The following is a 22835-nucleotide window of genomic DNA, read 5'->3' on the forward strand; positions in this document are numbered from 1 at the left end:
ATCGCGATTGAGTTGGAATACAGTTTTGCGAGATTTTGACATAAAGCTTCATCGTATCATCAGAAAAACATATCTGCACGTTTCATAGGAGTATTAACTGTTTCGAAATCAAGTCATCTTGTTCCAAGGTCAATAGTCCATCAACTGTACGACGCCGTTGGAACTGCTGTGGCCGCTGCGAAAGTCGGTCCCAGTGTCTGACCCAGTTGGATGCTCATCGAGCGAGCGATAGCCATGATAACCACCACGACCGCCGTCATTAGTCGAGCCGCCGCGGCCCCGACCACGACCACCACCGCGCGAAGAGGCTCCTCTCCCTCTTCCAGCACCAGAGCCTCGTCCTCCTCGACCTCGACCCCGATAGTTATAATTGGGATCATGATTGCGACCGCCATGATAGGCACGTATATGTGTGCTGTTTTCATTAAGTGCTTGGTAGGGATTAGAGTCCTGGATGTTCCTAATCGAGTCTTGCATATCATCATCTCGGCGACCAGCTGGATGGCGTCTTTTGTTGTTTTTGTTACCATACTGATTTTCCCAATCACCGTCCATTGAACTGTCTTCATCCACCCGCAAGAGAGCCCTCTCTCCAACAACGGTGTCGAACACAAGGGAATTATTCGGATCTACGGGTTGCCAGTTTTGAATCCGATTGGCATCAACTGGTCGAGCACCTTTTCGAAATCCAAGTACAACCACGGGCACAGGCGTTTCAGTATAGTAAGAATCATTCTCAGACACTGGCTCAACACGTGCTGCCCACAGTTTGTGATCCCAGTGACCTAAGCCCGTAATCCGCCAGCTAACCTTCTTTCCCATACCACCAGCCTTTCTGAGTATCGATTTTGGTGCCGGTCGCGGAGTGATCATTATGATATTAGCGAGTGGCTTGATTTCATTACCTTCTGCTACACCAGCGGGCAATGACGGTTGTAGAAGATCCGATACCAGACGGTTTGAATTCTTCTCGTTGAGGAGATAGCCTGTGTAGAGAACGGATCGCTTGATTTTTAGTCTTCCGTAAGGAGATTTTGTGGAGTTGGTTGTGGAACCATGGAATCGTCTATTGTGCTCATTGACCATTTTTTGCACTTCAGCAACTTCTGTAACCGGATCAAGATGAACGGTGCCTTCTGCTATATGAATGACTTCTGCGGTAATTGGCTTTCTATCGCCTTGTGATTGAAGATATCGATCATTGATTTTTGCAAAGAACTCACGGAATGCTTTGACACTGTAAAGAATTAGCATACGTCCATCAAACTTGTTCTGATGACTCACTGCTTGACTCGATCCTCGTAAACCCGAATCTCTTCTGCCTGATGGTATGTACTTATCAGAGACTCGAGGAAAGACTGCTTGAATGAAATAGTAGATGGAAACTGTTGACCGTTTGGCCCAACTTCTGGTTTGAGGCAGACCATGTCAAATTCAAGGTTCCGACTTGCGACAATGCGTTTGATAATGTCCGTGAAATTGTCTTCGCCGCGCCCAGTCAGGAGAACAGTCAGAGCATCTTTTTGCTTCATGCTCAGTTCGACTAATTGTACCACTTGTTCGTTCCACCATCCTGCCCACGCTCGAGCCTCTTCAACATCAGCCCCCTCTCCAGTTGCCGATAAAATACTTTGGTCATGCCACCATCCGCCATTAGCGAAGCCCTCGTAGGTCTGAAGATAACCGATTGTTGATCCGCTCCATAGTTGTGGGTTCGGTAAAGGACTGCTAAACACTGGTCAAAATTAGAACACGTCCCTTTGTTAGGCTCGAAGTGACTCACAGGTATTGTCGAAGTCATAGACATGGATTGTCTTTATTTGGGCCACACCTAGATTTTTGTAAGCTTTGAACAAAGACTGAGCGCACAACCACAATCAAAACAATACCAAGGAGGATTCTAAATACCAGGAAGCTCTTTGCCAGCGACTGACCACCTTTTCAGATTGGTGACGGTATGAGAAGCCGAAGCTATCCCATTGAGCTGCATGTTGTGTAGCTGCTTGTATGCACCGACTGCACTCACCACGCTTTTGGCCGACTTCAGCATGGCATTTAGGAAGAAATAGGGACAAAAGGAGGAGAGATGAGAGATGACGAGCGAGAAAATAAGATGATTCACGAATGAGGGGAATCAATAAAGCGATCGTATTATTCCCTGCAACCAACGAGGAAGGAGCAGACCTAAGCTTTGCAGTTGGGGTTAAAAAACGGGACCCACCAGCGGGCAATCAGATTCGCCGCATGATTCGATGTTCTTCGTCTCTTCCTCTTTATGTATTATCTTGTAGTACAATGGGTAAACAGTGACCGGGACACATAATTACTCAGTTCCAGCTGTTTCATGGCTGACTATGCGAATATTCGACAAGAAATTCTTAACAAGACTCTGCAAGAGGTAGCGCTTGAAGATGAGGATGGCTCGACGAGTCCTTGCGTCATATGCTTAGATGCCGTCAGCGAGGCGGCCACCGCTATACCCTGCAAACATGATAATTTTGATTTCTTATGTCTTGCGAGCTGGCTGCAACAGCGGCGCGTATGCCCTCTGTGTATAGCTATCCCTCTTTGACCTACCCTGTTTTGATTTTGCATCTAATATTGTTGCGCAGGCAAAACAGACTTGACCGCGATCAAGTACGATCTTCAATCGCCCGAGGGCCCGAAGCTTTATGTCCTTCCTCCACCTCAAGAACGCGCTGCAGTCACAGATACCCATGTCCCTCGAGGCGCCCACCTGAACAGACCACGTCCTCGACGTAGGCCAATCCAACACCGAACTCCTTACACCCCGGATACCGAGGACGCATTGGCGCGGCGTCGCCACATCTACCGCAACCAACTCTTTTCACTCCGCGTCGGCTCCAATCGCCTTTCACAATACCGCGAACTAACACCCCAACTATTCAACCGCGACGAGAACCTCGTCTCTCGAGCCCGCAAATGGATTAGGCGAGAACTTCAAGTCTTTGAATTCCTGAACCCCGACGGGACCGAAGCGCACAGTGAGGAAGAGCAGCCGCATGGTAGACCAAGACCAGGCGAACAAAGACTCCAGAACCGACGAGCCAACAATGCAGAATTTTTGTTGGAATATGTCATCGCCATCCTGCGTACCGTGGACATCAAAGGAAGCGCAGGACAGGCAGAGGAGCTTTTACAGGAGTTTATCGGAAGGGCAAATGCGCGGTTGTTTTTGCACGAGTTGAATTCGTGGTTGAGGAGTCCATATAATTCGCTTCAGGATTGGGATCGGCATGTGCAGTATCATGATACTACTAGCGCGAGCACAAGTAGATCGGTATCTGTGTCAGGTGATGGAGTGAGATCGGCTTCTGATGGTCGATCTGTATCTAGCTCGCCGCGAGTTGAGATGGGTAGGGTGGTTAAACACCGTGGGCAAACTGAGAGGGAGCGAGATCGGCGTGATGCTTCTGCGGCAAGGACAAGACGCTTGCAGCATGCCCGGCAGAGGTATCAACCTGACTAGGATCGGTTCACTGGTATTCCTCCATTTGCTTCTGGCATGATGCTTTTACCCACCATAAATATACATATCCTCAATACAGGACTACAAAGGTTGAAATGGACATGATAATGTTCGCATTAAATCTGGTTTCTATGGTACATAAATTTTGGCCAAAACGGTACGGCGAGTAGAGGCATAGGTGGGTAAATGATCCGACACATTCAAGTGAATGCACGTGGAAAGGATATTGGTGAGTAAAGTAGGTTGTTCAAAATAAGACAATAAGAGAAGAGTGAAGATCATGAGTTATCCGTAAGGGACTAGTATCGAATACTTTAAACAGAGACGAACTTCTTGACAGCTGTAAGGGGAAACTGGTTAGTATCTGGAATATTCTACTGTAGGGACATAGAAACTCACTCTCAAGCCAGCGGGTGTATTCCTTCTGCTCCTTGACGGTGATATAGTCAGGAATAATGTTGGCCAACTCGGCATTGAAGCCACGCTCCTCCAAGTAACGGTCAAAGAGAGTCTGAAGATCCTCATCAAGGTTTCCATAAGCAGGGCCGCTGTAAAGGCTCTGACGGTGCCAGTCCTTCTCAGCAGTCTCAGCCTCAGCAAGATCGGCCTTGTCGAAATGAGAAACTTCGTGGATCTCAAACATGCCGTCTGAAGCGGTAGTTTGGATGAGGAGAGCGCCGTTGCCAGGCTTTTCGATGGTGATGTTGACGCGGACGGGGAATCCGGGGATCTCTCCATCAAAGTCACGGTCGGAGGAGGCGATACTGTCTTCGGGGCGGGTAGAGATGTGTTCGCCGGACTGGCCTTGGTTTATGTTTTCGTAGTCGCTCTCTGAAAGGCCATCGAATTCATCCTCGGCGACGTTCTGGAGGTCGGAGACGGTGAAAGTAGCGCGGATTCTATGACAGTCAGTGTTAGTATAAATATTTAGATAAAGGGTACGTAGGCGAGCAAACTTTTCATTGCCAAATTTGCGAGTCAAAACAACTTCTTGCTCTCCAGCAACATCCTTGACCTATTTACAATCAGTTAGTCAAGGCCCAAGTTCCGTGCATTGAAATCTGACACGTACCTCCCAAGAGCTGTTCGCAAGGAAGGCCTTGATAGCGGCAGCAGGTTCTTCCAATTCTCCAGAACTCTGTTCGTGGCTGAGTTCATCGGCTAGTTTTTCGCTAAGCTCGATGTCAACTATAAACGGCTGTTAGCCATCGACTCTCTTTTGGTTGTGTCCGGATAATATACCTTCACCAGCAGGTTCGCGCAGAGTTCTAGCTGTAGAGAATGCTGGATATTGGCATCTGACGAAGGGCTTCTGGAGCAATGAGGGTCGCTGGAAGGTAGTTGCGAGGCGGGCAGTGGTAGGGCGAGCGGCGACAGAATAGGAGCGTGCGAACGCACGAGGCGCGGCACGGGTGAATGCACGGAGGGAAAGCATTATGTATTTTGATTGTGTATTTGCGAAAATGAGATGGAATTATCGAGATGGTTATCGACAAATATCAGGTTGATTAAGATGAAGGTATAGCAGAGAGGATGATGGACAAACTGATGATGTTTGAAGGAGCTCAAAAAAGTTCTGGAAAACTCCGGGTGGCGCTAGTCCATTATTGGTTACGAGCTCGTCCGATCTGACCAATGAGCGGCCGAGATTATTCAACATGGTGATGTAAGTCTTCAGCTAAGTTAGTTAACTAACTTAACTTAGTAGTTGCATAGTAACTGCATAGTAGTGCGTACCAGTTAATGTTAAGACACAATAAGACACAATATGAAAAAAGATGGTAGATATACTTAAAGCATGGTGTCACGAAATGGGAGTGCTTAAAATGAAGCAGATGCTTTTAGAGAAAAAAAAAGTCTATATTCTATTCATACAGCGGCATAACATCGTTACACATAACTTATTCCTATTGATTGAATCATGATAAGCCCTTTGGTGGGAATGTAGACGGCTGTTTAGTGCCCCCCTCGAGGAATCGAATGAACTTTAATGCGCTGAGACTCGACCATTCGCCGTTCCATATCTTCAATTGCTGACGGACTTCCTGTTGCGTGACATCCGGCATCCAGAAGCCTGATCTATATTCTTTCTCCTCGGTGACGGTTCGCTGTTTGAGGTTTTCTTCTCGTTTGCTGGGCGGTCGACCTTTTCGGCGTTCTTCTTGGAGTTCTTGGAGCTCGTCGTCGCTGCGATGAATCCACCTTTAGATGAGGATTAGCATTATATTCTGAAGAAATAGTACTTGAATACCCTTTTTTGGGCGTGACCTACTTATGTATAAGTTCAACAATATCTTCATCTGTCATGGCAATGGGCTCGGAGAGTTCTTCCAAGCACTCCTGAAAGTGGACAACTCGGTCCACTATTGACGGTCAAGTTAGCAGGCCATAACTCATCTGTTACAGTAGTGTACTTACAAAAACTCTGTCGCGCTATCATTGCAGAGGTTGCGACTCGAGCAATGCGGTCTTCTCGTGCTGAGGCTCGACGTAGTATTTTTGCATTGCGGCTTTCTTCGTGTAGAGCATTGAGTTTGCCGCGCTTCTTGGTCAGCTTTTTCTGGATTTTGCTGAGATTCTTGAGAGGCATTTTGACTATGAAGTGTCAAGATTTATTCGAATTTTGTGGTCGTTGGGAAGAATGGGTTGTTCATGTGCAAAAAAAAGCATGTAATATTTTTTTGCAGCAGAATGGAAAGCGGTCAGGCTAGAAGCGGGGACCAATCAGACGGATTCCATTTTGATCGCCGCCAAGACCGCGCACGATAAGCATCGCGTCTACAGGCGCGTCGTACAGGAACGCCTTGAGCATTCCGATTGAGTCGATCTGTACACCATCAGCAGCAGTCCCTTGTTAAATCCTTGTTCTCGTCTCTTGGATACACTCTTTCTTATATTTTACCATCCCTCAATCTCTCATGAGTGCATTATATGCAGGCCTACATTGATCTAAATGTTGATGTAAACAAATCGGCTATCAGGGACTACGCCTGACATGGGTATCAAAGGTACGTTTCATCTGACGACTATCCTAGGATATGAATCGACTAACTTTGCATTCGATTAACAGGCCTTCATGGTCTACTGAAATCCATCCAAAAACCATGTAATTTGAAGAAATTCGATGGCCAGACCTTAGGGGTTGATGCCTACGGATGGCTTCACAGAGGTACTGTGGCCTGTGCCACGGAACTGGCCCTGAGCAAACCTACCACCAGGTCAGTGATCGACGGACACTCGAATTTAGTCTTTATCATACTGACAATAACAGACATGTTGACTTCGTACTCAACCGTGTTCGTATGCTATTGTTCTTTGGCGTGACCCCCTACCTAGTATTTGATGGCGGCGACCTGCCCAGCAAATCCGGAACCGAAGCCGATCGATTCAAGAAGCGAGAAGACAGTAGAAAACTGGCCTTGGAATTGCAAAGCAAAGGTCGAGTGGCAGAAGCATACCAGGAGTTCCAAAAGGCTGTCGATGTTACACCTGAAATGGCACGGCAATTGATTGAAGAATTGAAGAGAATGAAAGTGCAATATGTCGTTGCTCCGTATGAGGCAGATGCCCAATTGGTTTACTTGGAGCGGCAGGGTATCATTAATGGTATCATTTCGGAAGATTCGGATCTATTAGTTTTTGGCGCAAAACGACTTCTCTCTAAGCTGGATCAGCATGGTGACTGCATTGAGATCAACCGCGGTGATTTCGCCGCTTGCAGGGATATCAGTCTGATCGGGTGGAGTGATGCTGATTTTCGTCGGATGTGTATATTGAGTGGCTGCGACTATTTATCAAACATACCGAAGTTGGGATTGAAAACGGCCTATCGAAGCATGCGCAAATACAAGAACGTGGACAAAGTACTAAGAGTACTTCAGTTTGAAGGGCACTATCAGGTTCCGGCCGGATATCTTGATAGTTTCAGACAGGCCGAGAACACATTTCTCTACCAGCGTGTGTTCTGTCCCAACGCCCAAAAGTTGGTGACCCTTACTGTCTCAGGGCCTGGTATGAAGCTGGATGAGATGCCTTACATCGGTGCAGACTACGATCCGGAACTCGCAGTTGGCGTTGCATGTGGTGATTTGCATCCTGTGACAAAGGAGCCCATCAAGTTTGTTCCGTCCTTTGCTTCAAGAGCTAATCCGGGCTTGTTGAGGAGACAAACGCTGGCATCCTCTACTGAACTCAAGCCTCACAAACCCATCGACTGGTTCTTCACACCTAAACGTGTCCCTCTTGCTGAGCTGGACCCGAACAGTCTCACTCCATCTCCTAGTCAGCAACGTTTACTCGAGCGTAATGTCAACAATTCATGGCAGCCCAGTCCCATTAATGCGCCTGGAGGGTTGGCTCGCTCGAATTCTAATGTTTCGTTGAGTCGTCATTTTAGTAACACACCTAGAACTGTTGAAATGGAACCATTCCTTGCACGAGCTGCCAAAGTCTCCTCAGCGCCACCTGCAACGAAACGCCCGCGACTTTGCTCTGATGCAGGCGATAATGCACTTCCGACGCCCCCTGAGCAAGCGAGAAGTCGCTTTTTTACTAATTCGACTCCGCAACCCAGTCCTAGCGGCCAGAAACTTTCACGGACAAAGAAAGCTCGTCGATCTACCTTTGGTGTTTTCTCAGACGAGTTGGCTGAAGATATAATGATCCAACTTTCTTCGGAAACGCCTGAATCTTCAAGCTCAAATGAGAAAGCAGAATCGGAACAGTCGTCGATTCTAAGAACGTCAACGGAGGCATTTGACACGCCAGAAGGAGCTCAAACTCCCGCCGACGATTGTGCTGAAGGACAGTCGTGCTTCGTTTTGGAGGCTGAAGATGCTACAGAGGATACAGAAATCAAGAATCAGGAAGAGAGCGTTTGTGATAGGAAGTCAGTCAGCATCGATGAGAATCCAGATTTATTCAACGAAGTGCTGGAGGCACATGTTCAGAAGCAGAATGCGTCTTTGCTTTCAAAGTTCGTATTCAAAGGAAATGCTAGCGACTCTAGTCAGTCCTCTCCTTCCGTGTCTGAGAAGACATCACTTTCGTCATTGACGAAACTGCGGTCTCGCTCGCCGCCAAGGCTTACCGGAAATACCATTAATCGAGGTGGCTCACTTCGTCGTAGGCTCACTCCACTTCAAAGACTAGGTCAAAGCGCACTATCAAGGTCCAGATCTATGGACACTTTTACAACACAGCGGATGCTGACGAAAGCTGCTGGAGACTCTGGATACGAGTCTGATTTGGCAAGAGACATTCCTCAAGAGGCGCATCTGAAAGCCAACCACCAAGGAAGTGAGGATCAAATAATTCCCGGCAGCGATGAAGAAGAGACAGAAGAGCTGGATGACAGGGAACCACCGAAGACGCTCAACTTGAAGCGATTTTCTTTTATTCCGCAATAGTGGTTCATTCATTGTATTGGAAGCATTGTATAGGAGTTTTGGCACGGTTTGGTTGGTGATTGGTATTGAATGGAGTATTGGAATCAGGATTCACTTTTTTGTATCGTTATCTTGGTCACAATTGGTGTATTGGATGTTATTCAGGAGTATGATAATCTATGTATCTATGTATACTCCGTACAGAGTAGGTAATATTTGTTTTTGATGTCCTCAGATCGATCGACCCCAGCAAGAACGCCAAGCTTCAACTTAAAACTCAAAGTGGGTCCATACGCCCACAGCCCCACAGCAGCTTCACAACCATACCAAGTTAGGATTAGGACAGAACTTAAAATGAGAGTTTCTGCCAGGCGGTAAACCACCTGTTCCCTAGCAACGGGCATGTAAACAATGCTCGTTGGCCCAGCCACCTACTCTACTGCTTTGCGATGCGAATTCCAGCCACCACCGGAGCTTTTGTAGATACTTGCTCCATCGCTACTTGTCCGACCTCCTCAATTTCTGTTTATGGACCTTGGGTTCTGATGTGGATTGCTGAAGCCTGAGAAAGTGGAAAGTATTCTCCTGAACAAAGCTACCGTCTTTTCCCTTCTCATCTCTCTACTCTACCTACCGTCTTTATACACACACATACACACACACTACATATCTTGACTTTCTATTGGAGTGAACATACTGATCTAATCGAGATACTTGCTGCTCTAGACACATATACGTTTCCGTACCTTCGATCTTGAATTCCGTATCTCAGGCACACGCCATTTGATACTGTCGCATTGTCGCATTCTTCAACTCCACCACACATTCCAGAGATCTCAAGTGTGCCGCTGCCAACTCGATCTCGAGAATTCTAGCAAAGCACGTGGGCGACAACGATCAACCCGGGGCATATCTTCGTTGCATACCGAATTGGGCGAGCAAACGAGCTCCTCTGTGCTGAGAGGCACTTTTCGCTTTTACGTTCTAGACTCCTTCTCGGGAGGTCCGAGAAGTGAGGTCATCTAGGGGACGGAACAGACGGTCATTAAGAATATTGGGGTTGTCGCATCTATACATTCAAAATGCCGGCCTTACCAGAGGGATTTTCGAGTAAGTTTGTCTAGCTGCAGTACCACAACATGCCCAAATATGCTAACATTGAGATAGGGATATACCAGATGGTAGGATACCATCATGTGCTTATGATGCTCATTGCACTTGCTATTATATTGCTCTGTACGTATTGCCATGCACCAATGTCCTAAAGGCATCAGGCTAACGTTTCTTTAGCTCTCCTATTAGCTGGATGCTCCTCTTCATCGCCACAAATACCTACAATCTTTCTTATATCGATATATTATGAGAAATATACACCGACCTTTGATCCAGCCCAAGTGGATCCTGGTGTATCGACAGCTATTGCGAACATCATCGGAGGTGCAACCATGGAGGTCCGAGTGGGATTCTTTGGTATCTGCATTTCGCCTGATAACGGTGCTTTCATCTGCAATGCCAACGCCACGGCGCTGGCGGAGGTTGTTACAGTTGATCAAGATCCGTTGAATGTGATCTGGTTAGCGGAGAGATTTAAGGATACAGTTGTGTTTCCTTATTTAATGTGAGTATCCGACCCTGAGACCATCGATTCATAAACATGCTAATGTGTTATTTCAGAATTGTCGCGCTTGTACTTGCATTTTTCTGCTTCATCCTCCTGGCCACATTCCCTGGCTGGCACGAAGAAATCGACGCAAGCGGCTCCGAGCGTGAAGTAAGACCCTTCCCCTCGCGACCCGTATCGCAAGTCGCCTTGACATTAATCGGAATCTCTTCCGTATTCGTGCTGGTATCTGTGTTGTGGCAACATACGGCATCCGTAGCAGCAAGTACAATGGTCCAAGGCTTAGCCAACGGCAGTCTGAAAAGTGGCGTCGGCTCATCTGCTATGGTGCTGGGTTGGTTTGGGTTTGGTCTTCTTGTCGTTGTGACGATAGGATTGCTCGTTATGATTTTGAGTATCAGTATCCTGCGTCGGTTAACGGATGAGGAATAACCGATAATATAACGAAAAGTCGATAAAAAAAAAGAATGCGACTTGGAATTTTACGACTATGACCCTGGATACATCGCATGCAATGAGATTTTTCTTTTTTTCTTCTTCTTCTTCTTCATCATGCACATTTTCTTATTATCCATACAAAATCGCCTCATTTGGGAATGGGAGTTATGTATTTATGTCTTCCACCTTGTTGTTATGTGTACGCCTACGTCGATGATGATGTGTTATGTTTAGAAACTGGATATGGGCTGTTTGTTGGCTTCTTTCTGTTATGGCATCTAATGAAGCGGATTTGCGAATCGAACAAATCAACATCGAAATATATCCTTTCCTCATATGTCTGTTTCTTCTCACGTAGAATATCTAAAGGAGAATACCTAGGTATGAAATGACTCACAAAAGTCCCCCAAGTATATACAGTCTCAAGTCTAGGCAATAGCTCAATATCTACTGAAACTTCACGGATGGTAGATACCTATTGCTATGGCTGGAAAATAAACTAAGGTAACAAACGCCATTCCTATCCTCCCTCAATAATCCGAATAAAATATGTTATACAGCTCTTGTCTCTCATCAGAACTCCATGGCATCAGTAGTCGTCGTCGTCGTCTCTTCAGCGCCACGCTCTCGTTTCACTGGTCGTTCATCTTTAATGAGGTTCGCAACAAATGAGCGGAAGTAATCAACATAAGGCTTTAGTCTTGTCTTTTCGTAGTCCTGCATCTTCCTGTCTGACGGGCCAGTTTCCAGATTAGAAGCTGAAGGTGGATTTTCTTTGTCGTATTCGTCAATCTCTGCGAGTAGTTCCGTCACTGTAGGAACAGCTAAAGGGTCGAATTCTTCAATGTTTCTTCCGTCCATGGGAACACAAACGCGACCTGTCCCGGGGTGAATAACAAATGGACTCTTCAACAAGTGAATCATCTTCTTCGACACCTCAGCGTCAAGTCGCGGGTAGGTATATTCGAGGACAATATCATATCTTGCATCTTTGAGGGCCCTAGCATCTATACCATTGATAGTCTTGGCTAGGGTAACGATATCGTTCCATTTGTTTGTACTTGAGCGGTCTGGTGTTGAGTCCCATTTCCTTCGAAGGGCATCGTTTAGTTTCTTGTCGGGCAGCAATCCAAGCAGACGTTCTGCTTGTTGTTCTCCGAGAAAGACGTCCTGGTCGATGAGTGTCGTCTGGTTGAAATGTGGCTCCAAGAGTTTGACACTTCGCGCAACGTGTGGATGCAAGGGCCGTTTTACATTCACCCGTTTTCCACTTTTGTCATTACCCTTGACGAGTTCTAGATATCCCGCAATCGCCTTTCTCCTATCATCTGGGAGATTTCTTGCTCTGTGATCACCAACCCAAGCGTGGGCACCACGTCGACCGGAGTAAACCCACAAAATATGCTCAAATCCAAAATCCTCCCGCAAAGCGGTATCGACAACCTTGATTGCCATGGTGATAAAGGACCAGCACTTATGACAAATGTTGGCCTTAGAACAACACGTACGCACATCATCGTAATCTGTCATATCAATATCAAAGACGAGCTCCTTCGCGACCGGGTTCATCTTAGTGCCAGGGCGATTTTTGCGGTCTCGTGGATTAGTGCTGTATACTGGTCCGATTTCGAATCGAGTTGGGTTTAATCGTAGAATTTCCTTGCGAAATCTGTTCAGAATTATTTCAGTAATTTTCTCAGTCACATTTCGCGCAGCAATGACACATACAAATCTGCAGTCGCGAATGACTGGTATCGAAGCACAGCTTCATTTTGTAGAAAGACGGCAAATTCTCGATTAATCATGTCGGGGGAAGGCACGACACCGTGATTGAGCCACTGAAACATAGGTCGAAACGGAAATAGGCGCTGATAGAATGCAAGCATGACTTCTGCATCTATTCCGGAGGGCGCCTGCGATACACTTCAAATTGAGTACATTAGTTAGCAATATCAACTTTTGTCAATGGATGAGCTCTGGCATACGGTGCTGGTGCTGGTGCCGGTGGAGAGCTTCTCATATTCACATCGGCTGTACTGGATGCTGGAAATTCATCGTCATCGTCATCATCTGCAAATAAATCCTCTAATTTTATGTTCGTGTCGGCTTTTTGCTCTTCTAATGCTTCGTTGTCTGTGGCAGGAGCGTCTGGTAGGATTTCATCGTCGCCATTGTCGCGCGACGCAGAATCATTTGACGATACTGAATGAGGCATTTTGATACAAAATATAAGAAGTAAGTTTCAGTATCTAGGGCAAGTACACTTGCAATTGACTGTTGTCAGTTGATCGAGATAGTCATTGAAGATGTTGTTGCCCCCCATGGTCGTCGCGGGTCGCCAAACGCGGAAAGACGCGTTTCGCGTCACGGATCGGTAGAGCCCTAACCCTAATCAATATAGCCCAATTGGGACAACACGTGATCCCTCCTCATTTTCAGGGCCCTTCTTTTACTCTCCTGAACAACATCACTAGTCCTTTGAAAGCAACAAGAAGTCTCACTGACTAGCGCTGGTTTGCCCTCAGCAGCTTACCTCATTGTTGAAAGCTATTACAGGAGCTCGTCATCTTCAAATCGTAGCCGCCATCTACCGATGTTTTCCGTGGCCGAAAACGGACATGACAGCTTCTTGGATCTTAGAACTGCATCATACACTACAGTTAACCCACTAGCCATAGAACGATTACATCCAGTCCTGGCCATACATGGATGATTTGGGGCTAGTTGCTATTGTCTCTTCCTGGAGTGCCGATCATCCTACAGTCCGGCGGCCCTCACAGTCAAGGTGAACATATGCTCAAAATCCGAAGCTGTTATATTATGTCAGCATTCCGATGAGAATAAGTTCATACGACTCTTTCATACCACCTATATGTGCGATCAGATCCACATTCCAACGATCGCTGTTCGGATGCTGAGGGCTCAGGCTTTTGTGCTGGTCAAGAATCTCCAGATGCTGTCTGGTGGCCGTTGGAGACATTGCTAAAAATATCGTCCGTCGGTGGCGAGTCTGCATAGCGGTACTTAAACATACCAGCTCTAACAGACTATAATAGAAATCCATAACCATCCATAACCATAACCATATATTCCACCATGATGTCACGACTCATACTCTTCGTAGAGTCCTGCTTCTCCAGCAAAGAGGGCAACCAGCATTCCTTACGTTGAAGACAGGCCGGTTGATATATAGCGTCCTTTCGAGCCATGCATGCATGGTCTTGGCCTGAGAACAAGACGACGATGGGTTACAACATCGTCCAACTGCAAGATAACTTTCATCTTTAAGAAGTGAAAACTTCAAAAGTTACGGGTCAGTGGTAGCGACTCTACTATGGTAGAATCAAATGAGCTAGCTCAAATGGGGCGCCGTATTGATACGCGAGGGTCTGGATCGGGCGGAAAGCCGGCATGCCCATACTGCGCTGTAGTTGAGTTCCAAGCTGAATTGCGATAGCTGTGCAGGGATATTTTATGTATGCCAGGCATCTCTAAAACCTGTTTTCTAGAGATAGTTTGGCTGCCAATAGTTTTGAACTACCCGCCAAAGATTGGTGTTGTATCAACTTTCAACATACTGATCTTGATCATTGGATACAAGTCTTCTCATGTTCTAATTTGAGAAGGGAGAGATCGGTCTCGCTCCGACTTGTCTTATAGATGATATTTTCCGAGACAGGTTAGGCATGATCCGTTACTTCTAGACCTTCCTCTCGATTGCAGTCGTAGGCTTGCATCCGGCATTTTCAACTCCTATGGCGAAATTTAGGGCCTTTCTATGAGGAAAAACTATCAATTGTTACTCTACTTGAAATCAAATCCTCATTTGGCATTTGCTGGTCAAACTTAGTTGAGTTTGGCTGAGGTGACCTGTGGAGCGAAAATTTCCTAATCCGGAAGTACCTGGTCAGAGCATGCGCTCCTGAGCTGTCTTGGTCAATCAAGAGTCTGCTTGAACTTCATGACGCCATTAGTACCTCTGGAAATATAAGGTCCCATCCAATTTTCACCTGTAAACTCTAAGATATGGATGGATTGGCTGATTTCTCGATTGATGTCCTAGCTTCTTGATGCACCTGGGCAGCTACATAGTGGATCTCAGCATCTACTCGTTCAGTAAACGCCCCATCTATACTCCAACACAATACTACATCTATGTGCCAAAGTCATGAAGAGCTTCCGGCAAGTCCGCTTGCGTCGATAAACATCAAAAAGCTCCTCTCAGGACTCACTCTCGTCTTGATGGACGACGATGTCTGACGAAAACCTTATGCCTACTCGTTCCAAATCTCTTGTTTCTCAGTTATATAAACTATCATAACTCCTCTGACCGATAATATTTTCTACTTATTCTGAGTACTCGCAGTTCCAATCTATCGCTGGAAAAGTCGATCGCTCTCAGCTGCTTACACGTTCGTTTCCGTCTGTTGCTTAGGCCCTCAATTGCGGAGATTTTTCATTCTTCAGAACGTCAAGATGGTCAAGGCAGGTATCGCTCTGTTGGCACTTGCCGCCACCGCTTTTTCTGCTGTCATTGAGCGTGGTGAGAGTGGAAATGCTGGTACAGACAGGAATCCAGTCTCCTATGGTCCTCCTCCTGTTCCTGCTCCTGCTGATCCCAAGTCAACCTATGGCCCTCCTCCTGCTGATCCCAAGTCAACTTATGGTCCTCCTCCTGCTGATCCCAAGTCAACTTATGGTCCTCCTCCTGCTGATCCCAAGTCAACTTATGGTCCTCCTCCCCCTGAGCACAAGTCGACTTATGGTCCTCCTCCTCCTGCTGATCTCAAGTCAACTTATGGTCCTCCTCCCCCTGAGCACAAGTCGACTTATCCCGTTCCTCCTCCAGCATCTCACTCATACACGGAGCCGGGCCATTCATCTTACCCTAAGCCTACCCAAACCCCGCCTCCTCATTCCTACTCTGAGCCACCCAAGCCCTATTCCACCCCTCACAACAGCTACAGCAAGCCTGTTGTGCCTCCTCCTAACTCCGCCCCTGGTGGCATCACCAAGACTTTGACCATCACCACCACCGAGTGCCCAGGTAAGTCCTCAAATTCATCCCTCTTAAGAAAACTTGTACTTACAACCTTTGCAGTCTCCTCTACGACCTCGATCGAAGGTACCTCCACAATCACTGTGCCAATCACTCTGACTCGGACCGTGGTTCACACCATCGTCACTGTTGTCCCTACTAGCAGTGTTATCCCTGCTGCCACTCTTGTCCCTGCTACCAGTGTTGTCCCTACTGCCCCTCCTGTCCCTGCCAGTTCTGCTTCTGCCAACCCTCACATGCCCGTTTTCACTGGTGCTGCTACCGGCATTGTTAACCAGCAGCCTGTTGCTGGTCTCATGGTTGCTGCCCTTGGAGCTTTTGCTCTTTTGTAAAAGTGTGATGGACGACACTCATGCTGAGGCCGGAAAGCAGGAAAGAAGTCTGGGGGCTGGGCATCGTGGGAGTACTTTCCCCTGTTTCGCTTTTCTTCCAAGGAGTTTGTTGCAATTGGTGTTACTGATTTGAGGGGGTTTTCTTTTCTTTTTCTTTTGGATTTATGCTTTCTATTCTCTTATTTGCCTGTGTCCTGACAATTTTCATGAGAGAGGCGTATGGGACTGGATCTATACTCTCGCCAGTGGGCACATTTTACATACAATACTTTAATATTTTCAATGTCTCTAATATTATTTTTCCATATACGATTGAAAAACAGATAAATTAAGAAAAGCAATGAAAAAAAAAAGGATTTCGTCAAAGTTCCCTCTTCTCAAGAATTCAGTGAGTTAAAATTTGGGCTGTTTGATTATGGGTTTACTTATAACTCCTTTCGCTAGTTATTAGAAAGAAACGTAGATGGTAATGATTATAGGCTAATAATTCTTTTTGATCACATTTAAGCATGAACAAACTTTTATATTCCACCACGTACCCCTTGAGTCTATTCGTGAAAAGACCAATCACCGGAGCCCCTGAAGCTCCTGCTCGACTTCCGACTTCACAATCTCGCGCACACCTTGCCATCCCAATCCAGCGCCAACGGGGGTCACACGGCTCTCCTTTTGCTCAAGACCCACAAACTCCTGTGGTAGTACTTCGCTAAAATCGTAACCTTCTTGACCGTGAAGAGCGAGATCAACTGCATTACCGAATTTGGCGGGGTGGGCAGTCGCTAGGGAAATGTGATGTGCGTTAGGACTGCGCTGGATAGATCGAAGAGATGCGCCCACGCCAACGGCGGAGTGTGGGTCGAGGATATAGCCTCCGGTCTTGGAGCTGTGGGCACTTCCAGGACCGAGGTTAGCGGGGAAAGAAGAGGTATATATATTGCGAATAACTTCGAGAGTCTCTTCGTCGCTAACACGCTCACTCTCGAATTCCTTCTTGGCGCCTTCAAGAACGGCTTCGCTGACGCTGAATCCGCCTTGGGATTTGAGCTCGCTCAACCAGCTGGCGATGCGCTTGCTAGCGTTTTGGCGTCGTTCGTCAATGGACCCGGTTTCGGCGTCGAAGGTTAAGAACCATAGTAATCGCTCAAAGTTGCTGCTGACGAGAATGTCCATTGCGGGGCTGTAAGTTTCCTTGACACCTTCTTCATGGGCTTTGACGCCGTCTTGGACAAGTCCGCCTTCAGCAGCCTTGCCATGGATAGGTTTCTTGGTGTAGTGGCCACCGCTCTTGAAGAAGCGGTCGAGGATATCATTCTCATTTGTAGCAATGACGAGTTTCTCGGCGGGTAGACCCATTCTCTTAGCGAACCAACCAGCAAGGATATCGCCAAAGTTGCCAGACGGAACAACGAAGCGGACGGATGCTGAACCGACTTGTTTCGTCAACTGGAAGTATGAGTAAAAGTAATATGAGATCTGTGCCAAGATACGGCACCAGTTGATGGAGTTGATGGCAGCAACGTTATGCGTCGAGTTGAGATCGGCATCGGCGAACAAGGACTTGACGATGTCCTGGCAATCGTCAAAGGTTCCCTCGACAGTCAAGTTATGCACATTCGCGTCCAAAACGGTAGTCATCTGAGCTTGCTGGATGGGGGAAACCTTGCCCTTGGGGAACAAGATGAAGACCGAAACATCCTTCTTGCCTCGCAAACCATAAATAGCTGCAGAGCCGGTATCTCCGCTTGTTGCGCCTATGACCGTAAGGTGATGACGGTCTTTACCTTCCTTGCCATTGTTCTTCCGTACGAGGAAGTACTCAAACATATTGCCCAAAAATTGTAAAGCGACATCCTTGAAGGCGAATGTCGGGCCGTGGAAAAGTTCGAGGAGGTGAAGTTTTTTATCCTTGCTGAGTTCGACGAGCGGGGTACGCTGTTCATGTCGGAATGTGGAATATGAGCGACGAATAATGTCCTTCAGGTCGTCTGAGGGGATTTCGCTGGTGGAGATGTAGAGTGAAAAGATCTTAAAGGCGAGATCCTCGAAGCTCAGATCGCGCCATTCTGTTTCCCATCCAGCAGGTAGCTCTGGGATTTGTTCGGGGATGAAAAGGCCACCATCAGAGGCAAGACCCTTGAGGACGACTTCCTCAAACGAGAGCTATTTTCCAGTAAGAGGTCAATTGGCTGATTTGCCAAAATGTTAAGATGTGAATAATGATGACTCACGCCATAGGAAGAACCTCTCGTACTAAGGTATCGTTGTGACTGTGTATGCGACATTGTGTCAAGATGTCAGAAATAACCAACACCAGATATAACAGTATACAGAGAAGACAAATCTCTCTATCAACTCAATTCCTTGTAATCAATTGAAGCTGGAGAATGTTCTTCTGATGGAGGAGATGGAGGAGGGGCAGCAATAATTTATCGGAGACGTTTCCGACTAAGTCCCAATCGGGTATAACCGAGCCGATAACGGGCAGCCCGGACTCAACCGTTTTTCGCCTTCGCCTTCATGGCTGACTCTGGGGATGTGATTGGTTTGGGATAGATTTACAGAAAGCATTTTATTTCATTATGAGCTTGTTAAAACTTAACGCTATGTCCAAAAAATGACTCAGGCTTCACTATTCTTCATCCTCCTCGGCCATTTTCTGCAATGTGATCTCCGCCCATTCAGCTGCCGTGCTACACGCCTCTTCAGGACTTCTCTTATACTGTAGAAGAAAACCTTGCAGGGCTGCAAGACTGAACTTTCTCTCTGGGACAGACTCTGCGAATCTTATGGCAAACCTCTCCAAACGCCGATCATCTTTCTTTTCTTGTTCCTCGCTGGTGTTGATCGACTCACTACCATGAGCTACACCAGCAGTGTCGTCTCGATACATGGACAGAAACAACTCTTGCATGTCGACCCTGGTCGGAAGTTCAAAAGCAATATGCATATCAACGCGACCCGGGCGGATCAAAGCCTTATCCAAAGATTCCGGTGAATTCGTGGTCATGATAAGAATTCGTCCCTCTTGCGAAGATACTCCATCGATTGCATTGAGTAAGCCGGACAAGGAAACCGACGTCGCTGCGGAGGCATTGCTAGCATTCAAAGCCCCTTGATCAGCCCCTGGAATTACACTCAGAGCATTCGAGTCCGCTGTTTTGTCTCCCTTGCCTCTTCTGCCCAGTCTTGGTTTAGGCTCACTAGCCGGACGATTTAAACCCGCGGCATCAATATCCTCCAACAAGACAATACATCGCGACGGAACCTCCGACATCAACCTCATCAAGGCCGATTCATTCATATTCGGATCTAGTAGACTCAATACGTAGATATCCAAACCAAAGACGCCTGCCAAAGCAGATGTCAGACTCGTCTTGCCGGTACCCGGTGCGCCCGAGAACAGGTAACCGCGTCTGTAGGGAATGCCATGATTCGCATACCACCGTCTCGTATGCGGATGTAGATACTCATTAATATCTTGCAGCAACTTCTGCTTAGTCTTTTTATCAAATATGACAGTGGACATATCCCTCGAGGGTCGAGCACTAAACGTCGTCCAACGAATCATCTCCCGCACATTTGAGATGGCTCTATGCACCGTCGTAGTCGTCTTTGTTCTTTCAAGATGATACAGCTGCGCTTCTTCCAGCAGGCTCTGTACAGGCGCAAACGACGACCCAACACATTTCATCTGGATATAACCGCTTTCCCTATCCTGTGGCACCAACTCACTGCCCTTCCGAATCACATGCTGAAACAGGATCCAGCTCCCATGACGACGGAAGATATGCGTGCCCTGAAAAGGCTGTAGACTGATGGGCGACCTGCCGACAATAGTCCGATAGCTAATCAGATTATTCGGATCTGGCTCCGTGAGAATCTTCTTGTCCCCACTACCACCTGCAGTTGTCATGGATTTGAGAGCGTCTTCCTCATCCTCCCACGAACTCTTGGATGCGCTAACGGCCTTCACGCTGCGGAACTGGCGGTTCATGAATTGGTGGTCTGCCATCCATCGCATGAGGCTTTGGTACAACTGATCATCCTCGTTTATGCGAACGGTTACCCAGAGTATTATGATGCGCGTAAAGAGGTACCGTAGAAAAGTGAAGATACCAGCCACAAAAAGGCCGATGTTCACTAGCGTTAGAGGGTCGACGCCTATGGTGTTTTGGAGCAGATTCAAGAGTTGCGCGTAGCCTGGTTTGAGGAGTTTTGAGGCTTCGCGTGGAAGGGGGATAGATGACATTTTGTCTCTCTTACACCTGAATGAAACCGTTCGCCCGACTGACATATATACATATATATATATTAGGGGAGAGTCGGGTATTTATACAAATATTTTCGTGCTTCTGTGACAAAAGCATGCATGTATGTAGTACTTTGCCTTGATTCTTCGAGGTGGCGAATTACCTGCAGTAACTAGGTAACTATGCGCGGGCCGACGCTACCATCGCCTTAGGGCTTCTACGATGTACAGTGCAAACTAGCTGCTAAGTGAGGTGCTAGGCTACATAGCACTAAAATGGCTTCAAACAGTTATTATTCGTAGCTTAGTGAGAAATGATTCAGGATCTCAGATCATAGTACGTACAATATATATGGACTTGTCTGGCTGTCGTCCATCCTGAAGGCAGCCGGCCGGTTGTCTGAGTCATGGTATTTAGTTAACTAGACATCTCACATAATTGTTTGGTTTTTCTTCTACTGATAGTTAAGTTACAGCAAAATGGCAGAACTTTTTACGTTGTAATCAAAGTAAAAGTTGTGAAGATCCCCAACTATTACTCCCATTCTGAAGTTACGCTCTCATGTTTCTTCGCTTCGGCGCCCAAATCCTCAAAGATTGAGTGATCACCTTCACGCAAACATTAACGCATGCTCTTAATCAAAATAAATATGGAAGAAGACCTTACCAGACAGAGAATCGACTCTTTCCTCATTTTCCTCCTCTAGTTGATCAAGTTCCTGAGCAGGGTCTTCCTTCGTGCCTTGATCATCGATGTGAGCTTCCCCGGCTTTTCCGAGATGGCCATGAGCCTCGCCTATCATGAGAAATTGAGCGTTGGGATAATCTAGGAATTCTGGCTCAGTAGGTATCCAGCGGTAACCTTTGAACTTCTCCTGAACTCTGTGGATGAACTGAATTAGCATGCTGCAACTCAATATACATGAATAGATGATAAAGGAATAAGCCTACTGCTCTGGATATTCCGGCCCCTTTGGCAGCTGAGCGATAGGAGGACCGGGGTACTCAGGATTCTTTGACTGGATAATAAAGCTACCACGACCATGTATACCAAAATCGCTTTGAACATCGCCCAATTGTCGTGGAATCGTTAGGATATAGGCTAGATGAGAATTACGGCCTTCCTTAATGAGTGCATAGACACCCTCAGCATATGGTCGTGCCTCTGGCCTTGTACGCTCGCCATAGGTTTTCGTCTCGTAAGTGGTAGGCGTCATCAGACTCTCACGGATTGTCTTCAAGGTGACTTTGGCTTTCTCAACAAACCCCATATCGCGTTCTCTGCCTGATGCAGGGTATCTCTGTTTGGGGAGTATTAGTAATCGGCAATTAGCCGTATCGTCTCTGATCGGCCCATCTTCTATCTTGGCTCCTTTGGGGGTCGGCTGTAGAACGAAGAAACTGCGCGCAACATCGCTGATACTATGAGGATCTTCTACATTCACACGCGGGCGGAAGAAGAAGTACACAATCCCTTTCTCGAGGATGCTAGAGGGAAGCACGTCTTCTCTTTCTGGCGATATTTTGATGGCGGTCTGTGCTTCCTTCGTGGCTGGTTTCTCCTCTTTTTCCTCTTCCTTGCCTGCGGGTATGCCTAAACCTATTCTCAGCGACTCGGAATCATTCTAGAAGACAAGGCCTTACCATCGGCGAGCTTCTCTAGTTCTTTCTTCTCCTCCTTCTCCTTCTCCTTCTCCTCTTTCTCCTTCTCCTCTTTCTCCTTCTCCTCTTTCTCCTTCTCCTCTTTCTCCTTATCCTCTTTCACGCCTCCTTCCTGGGCCGGCTCAACAGATTTCTCAGGCGGAGCTTCAGTAGGTTGCATATTAACCGTAGTCTGAACCTTGGTTGGATCTTCACTAGGTTTGATCTCCTGTGCCTCTTCGGTCACAGTAGGCTTCTGGTAGCCATTTCCCTCATTAGGCTTCACATCCTTCTTCCCTTTCTTCGATGGTAGCTGGCTTGATGACGATCCTCTGCGTTTAATACCGGCGCTTTGGTTAAATGCTTTATTGGCCTTGACGGCCGCTTGACGAGTTGATGTCCTGGTCGGCATGATAACGTACTGTTGAGTGATTTGCAACCTGAGGGGGGCTTTCTTGGAGAATGTTAGAAACATCCTTCCGTATTTGAGCTTGGGTATGGCATTGACAGACCTTCAATTGATTGCTGTATTCACGATGTTGTAGAAGGTTAACTCGGAATTCGAGTAACGGTTCGGTATATCATGATGGGTAGCTGACGTCACGTCTGGGGGGAGCT

The 22835-nt window shown here is 46.9% G+C and overlaps 11 protein-coding genes across 11 annotated transcripts; 4 read left to right on the plus strand and 7 right to left on the minus strand.

The window, feature by feature from the left end:
• Positions 1-129: 129 nt before the first annotated feature.
• On the minus strand, positions 130-2050 carry EYB26_009728 (uncharacterized protein; the record flags this gene model as incomplete). The annotated part of the gene is made up of 4 exons (XM_054268975.1): positions 130-1237; positions 1285-1735; positions 1784-1831; positions 1909-2050. 4 exons carry the CDS (start codon positions 2048-2050, stop codon positions 130-132), a joined length of 1749 nt encoding a protein of 582 aa, XP_054124950.1.
• A 294-nt stretch (positions 2051-2344) lies between these two features.
• On the plus strand, positions 2345-3490 carry EYB26_009729 (uncharacterized protein; the record flags this gene model as incomplete). The annotated part of the gene is made up of 2 exons (XM_054268976.1): positions 2345-2552; positions 2613-3490. The coding sequence occupies 2 exons, from the start codon at positions 2345-2347 to the stop codon at positions 3488-3490; spliced, it is 1086 nt and encodes a 361-aa protein (XP_054124951.1).
• Positions 3491-3804: 314 nt separating this feature from the next.
• EYB26_009730 (uncharacterized protein) lies at positions 3805-4925 on the minus strand (the record flags this gene model as incomplete). Its single annotated transcript, XM_054268977.1, has 5 exons — positions 3805-3830; positions 3890-4389; positions 4447-4505; positions 4563-4678; positions 4733-4925. The coding sequence occupies 5 exons, from the start codon at positions 4923-4925 to the stop codon at positions 3805-3807; spliced, it is 894 nt and encodes a 297-aa protein (XP_054124952.1).
• A 484-nt stretch (positions 4926-5409) lies between these two features.
• EYB26_009731 (uncharacterized protein) lies at positions 5410-6080 on the minus strand (the record flags this gene model as incomplete). The annotated part of the gene is made up of 3 exons (XM_054268978.1): positions 5410-5692; positions 5763-5853; positions 5909-6080. The coding sequence occupies 3 exons, from the start codon at positions 6078-6080 to the stop codon at positions 5410-5412; spliced, it is 546 nt and encodes a 181-aa protein (XP_054124953.1).
• Positions 6081-6485: 405 nt separating this feature from the next.
• On the plus strand, positions 6486-8898 carry EYB26_009732 (uncharacterized protein; the record flags this gene model as incomplete). Its single annotated transcript, XM_054268979.1, has 3 exons — positions 6486-6498; positions 6561-6708; positions 6762-8898. 3 exons carry the CDS (start codon positions 6486-6488, stop codon positions 8896-8898), a joined length of 2298 nt encoding a protein of 765 aa, XP_054124954.1.
• A 1061-nt stretch (positions 8899-9959) lies between these two features.
• EYB26_009733 (uncharacterized protein) lies at positions 9960-10930 on the plus strand (the record flags this gene model as incomplete). Its single annotated transcript, XM_054268980.1, has 4 exons — positions 9960-9987; positions 10045-10113; positions 10168-10495; positions 10552-10930. 4 exons carry the CDS (start codon positions 9960-9962, stop codon positions 10928-10930), a joined length of 804 nt encoding a protein of 267 aa, XP_054124955.1.
• A 579-nt stretch (positions 10931-11509) lies between these two features.
• Positions 11510-13151, minus strand: EYB26_009734 (uncharacterized protein; the record flags this gene model as incomplete). The annotated part of the gene is made up of 3 exons (XM_054268981.1): positions 11510-12605; positions 12665-12859; positions 12922-13151. 3 exons carry the CDS (start codon positions 13149-13151, stop codon positions 11510-11512), a joined length of 1521 nt encoding a protein of 506 aa, XP_054124956.1.
• A 2261-nt stretch (positions 13152-15412) lies between these two features.
• Positions 15413-16327, plus strand: EYB26_009735 (uncharacterized protein; the record flags this gene model as incomplete). Its single annotated transcript, XM_054268982.1, has 2 exons — positions 15413-15983; positions 16038-16327. 2 exons carry the CDS (start codon positions 15413-15415, stop codon positions 16325-16327), a joined length of 861 nt encoding a protein of 286 aa, XP_054124957.1.
• Positions 16328-16894: 567 nt separating this feature from the next.
• On the minus strand, positions 16895-18609 carry EYB26_009736 (uncharacterized protein; the record flags this gene model as incomplete). Its single annotated transcript, XM_054268983.1, has 2 exons — positions 16895-18487; positions 18556-18609. 2 exons carry the CDS (start codon positions 18607-18609, stop codon positions 16895-16897), a joined length of 1647 nt encoding a protein of 548 aa, XP_054124958.1.
• Positions 18610-18956: 347 nt separating this feature from the next.
• Positions 18957-20576, minus strand: EYB26_009737 (uncharacterized protein; the record flags this gene model as incomplete). The annotated part of the gene is made up of 1 exon (XM_054268984.1): positions 18957-20576. One exon carries the CDS (start codon positions 20574-20576, stop codon positions 18957-18959), a length of 1620 nt encoding a protein of 539 aa, XP_054124959.1.
• Positions 20577-21111: 535 nt separating this feature from the next.
• On the minus strand, positions 21112-22629 carry EYB26_009738 (uncharacterized protein; the record flags this gene model as incomplete). Its single annotated transcript, XM_054268985.1, has 4 exons — positions 21112-21185; positions 21244-21458; positions 21528-22170; positions 22221-22629. 4 exons carry the CDS (start codon positions 22627-22629, stop codon positions 21112-21114), a joined length of 1341 nt encoding a protein of 446 aa, XP_054124960.1.
• Positions 22630-22835: the final 206 nt, after the last annotated feature.

This window comes from Talaromyces marneffei, chromosome 8, assembly GCF_009556855.1.
Source record: "Talaromyces marneffei chromosome 8, complete sequence".
NCBI classification, from domain to species: Eukaryota; Fungi; Ascomycota; class Eurotiomycetes; order Eurotiales; family Trichocomaceae; genus Talaromyces; species Talaromyces marneffei.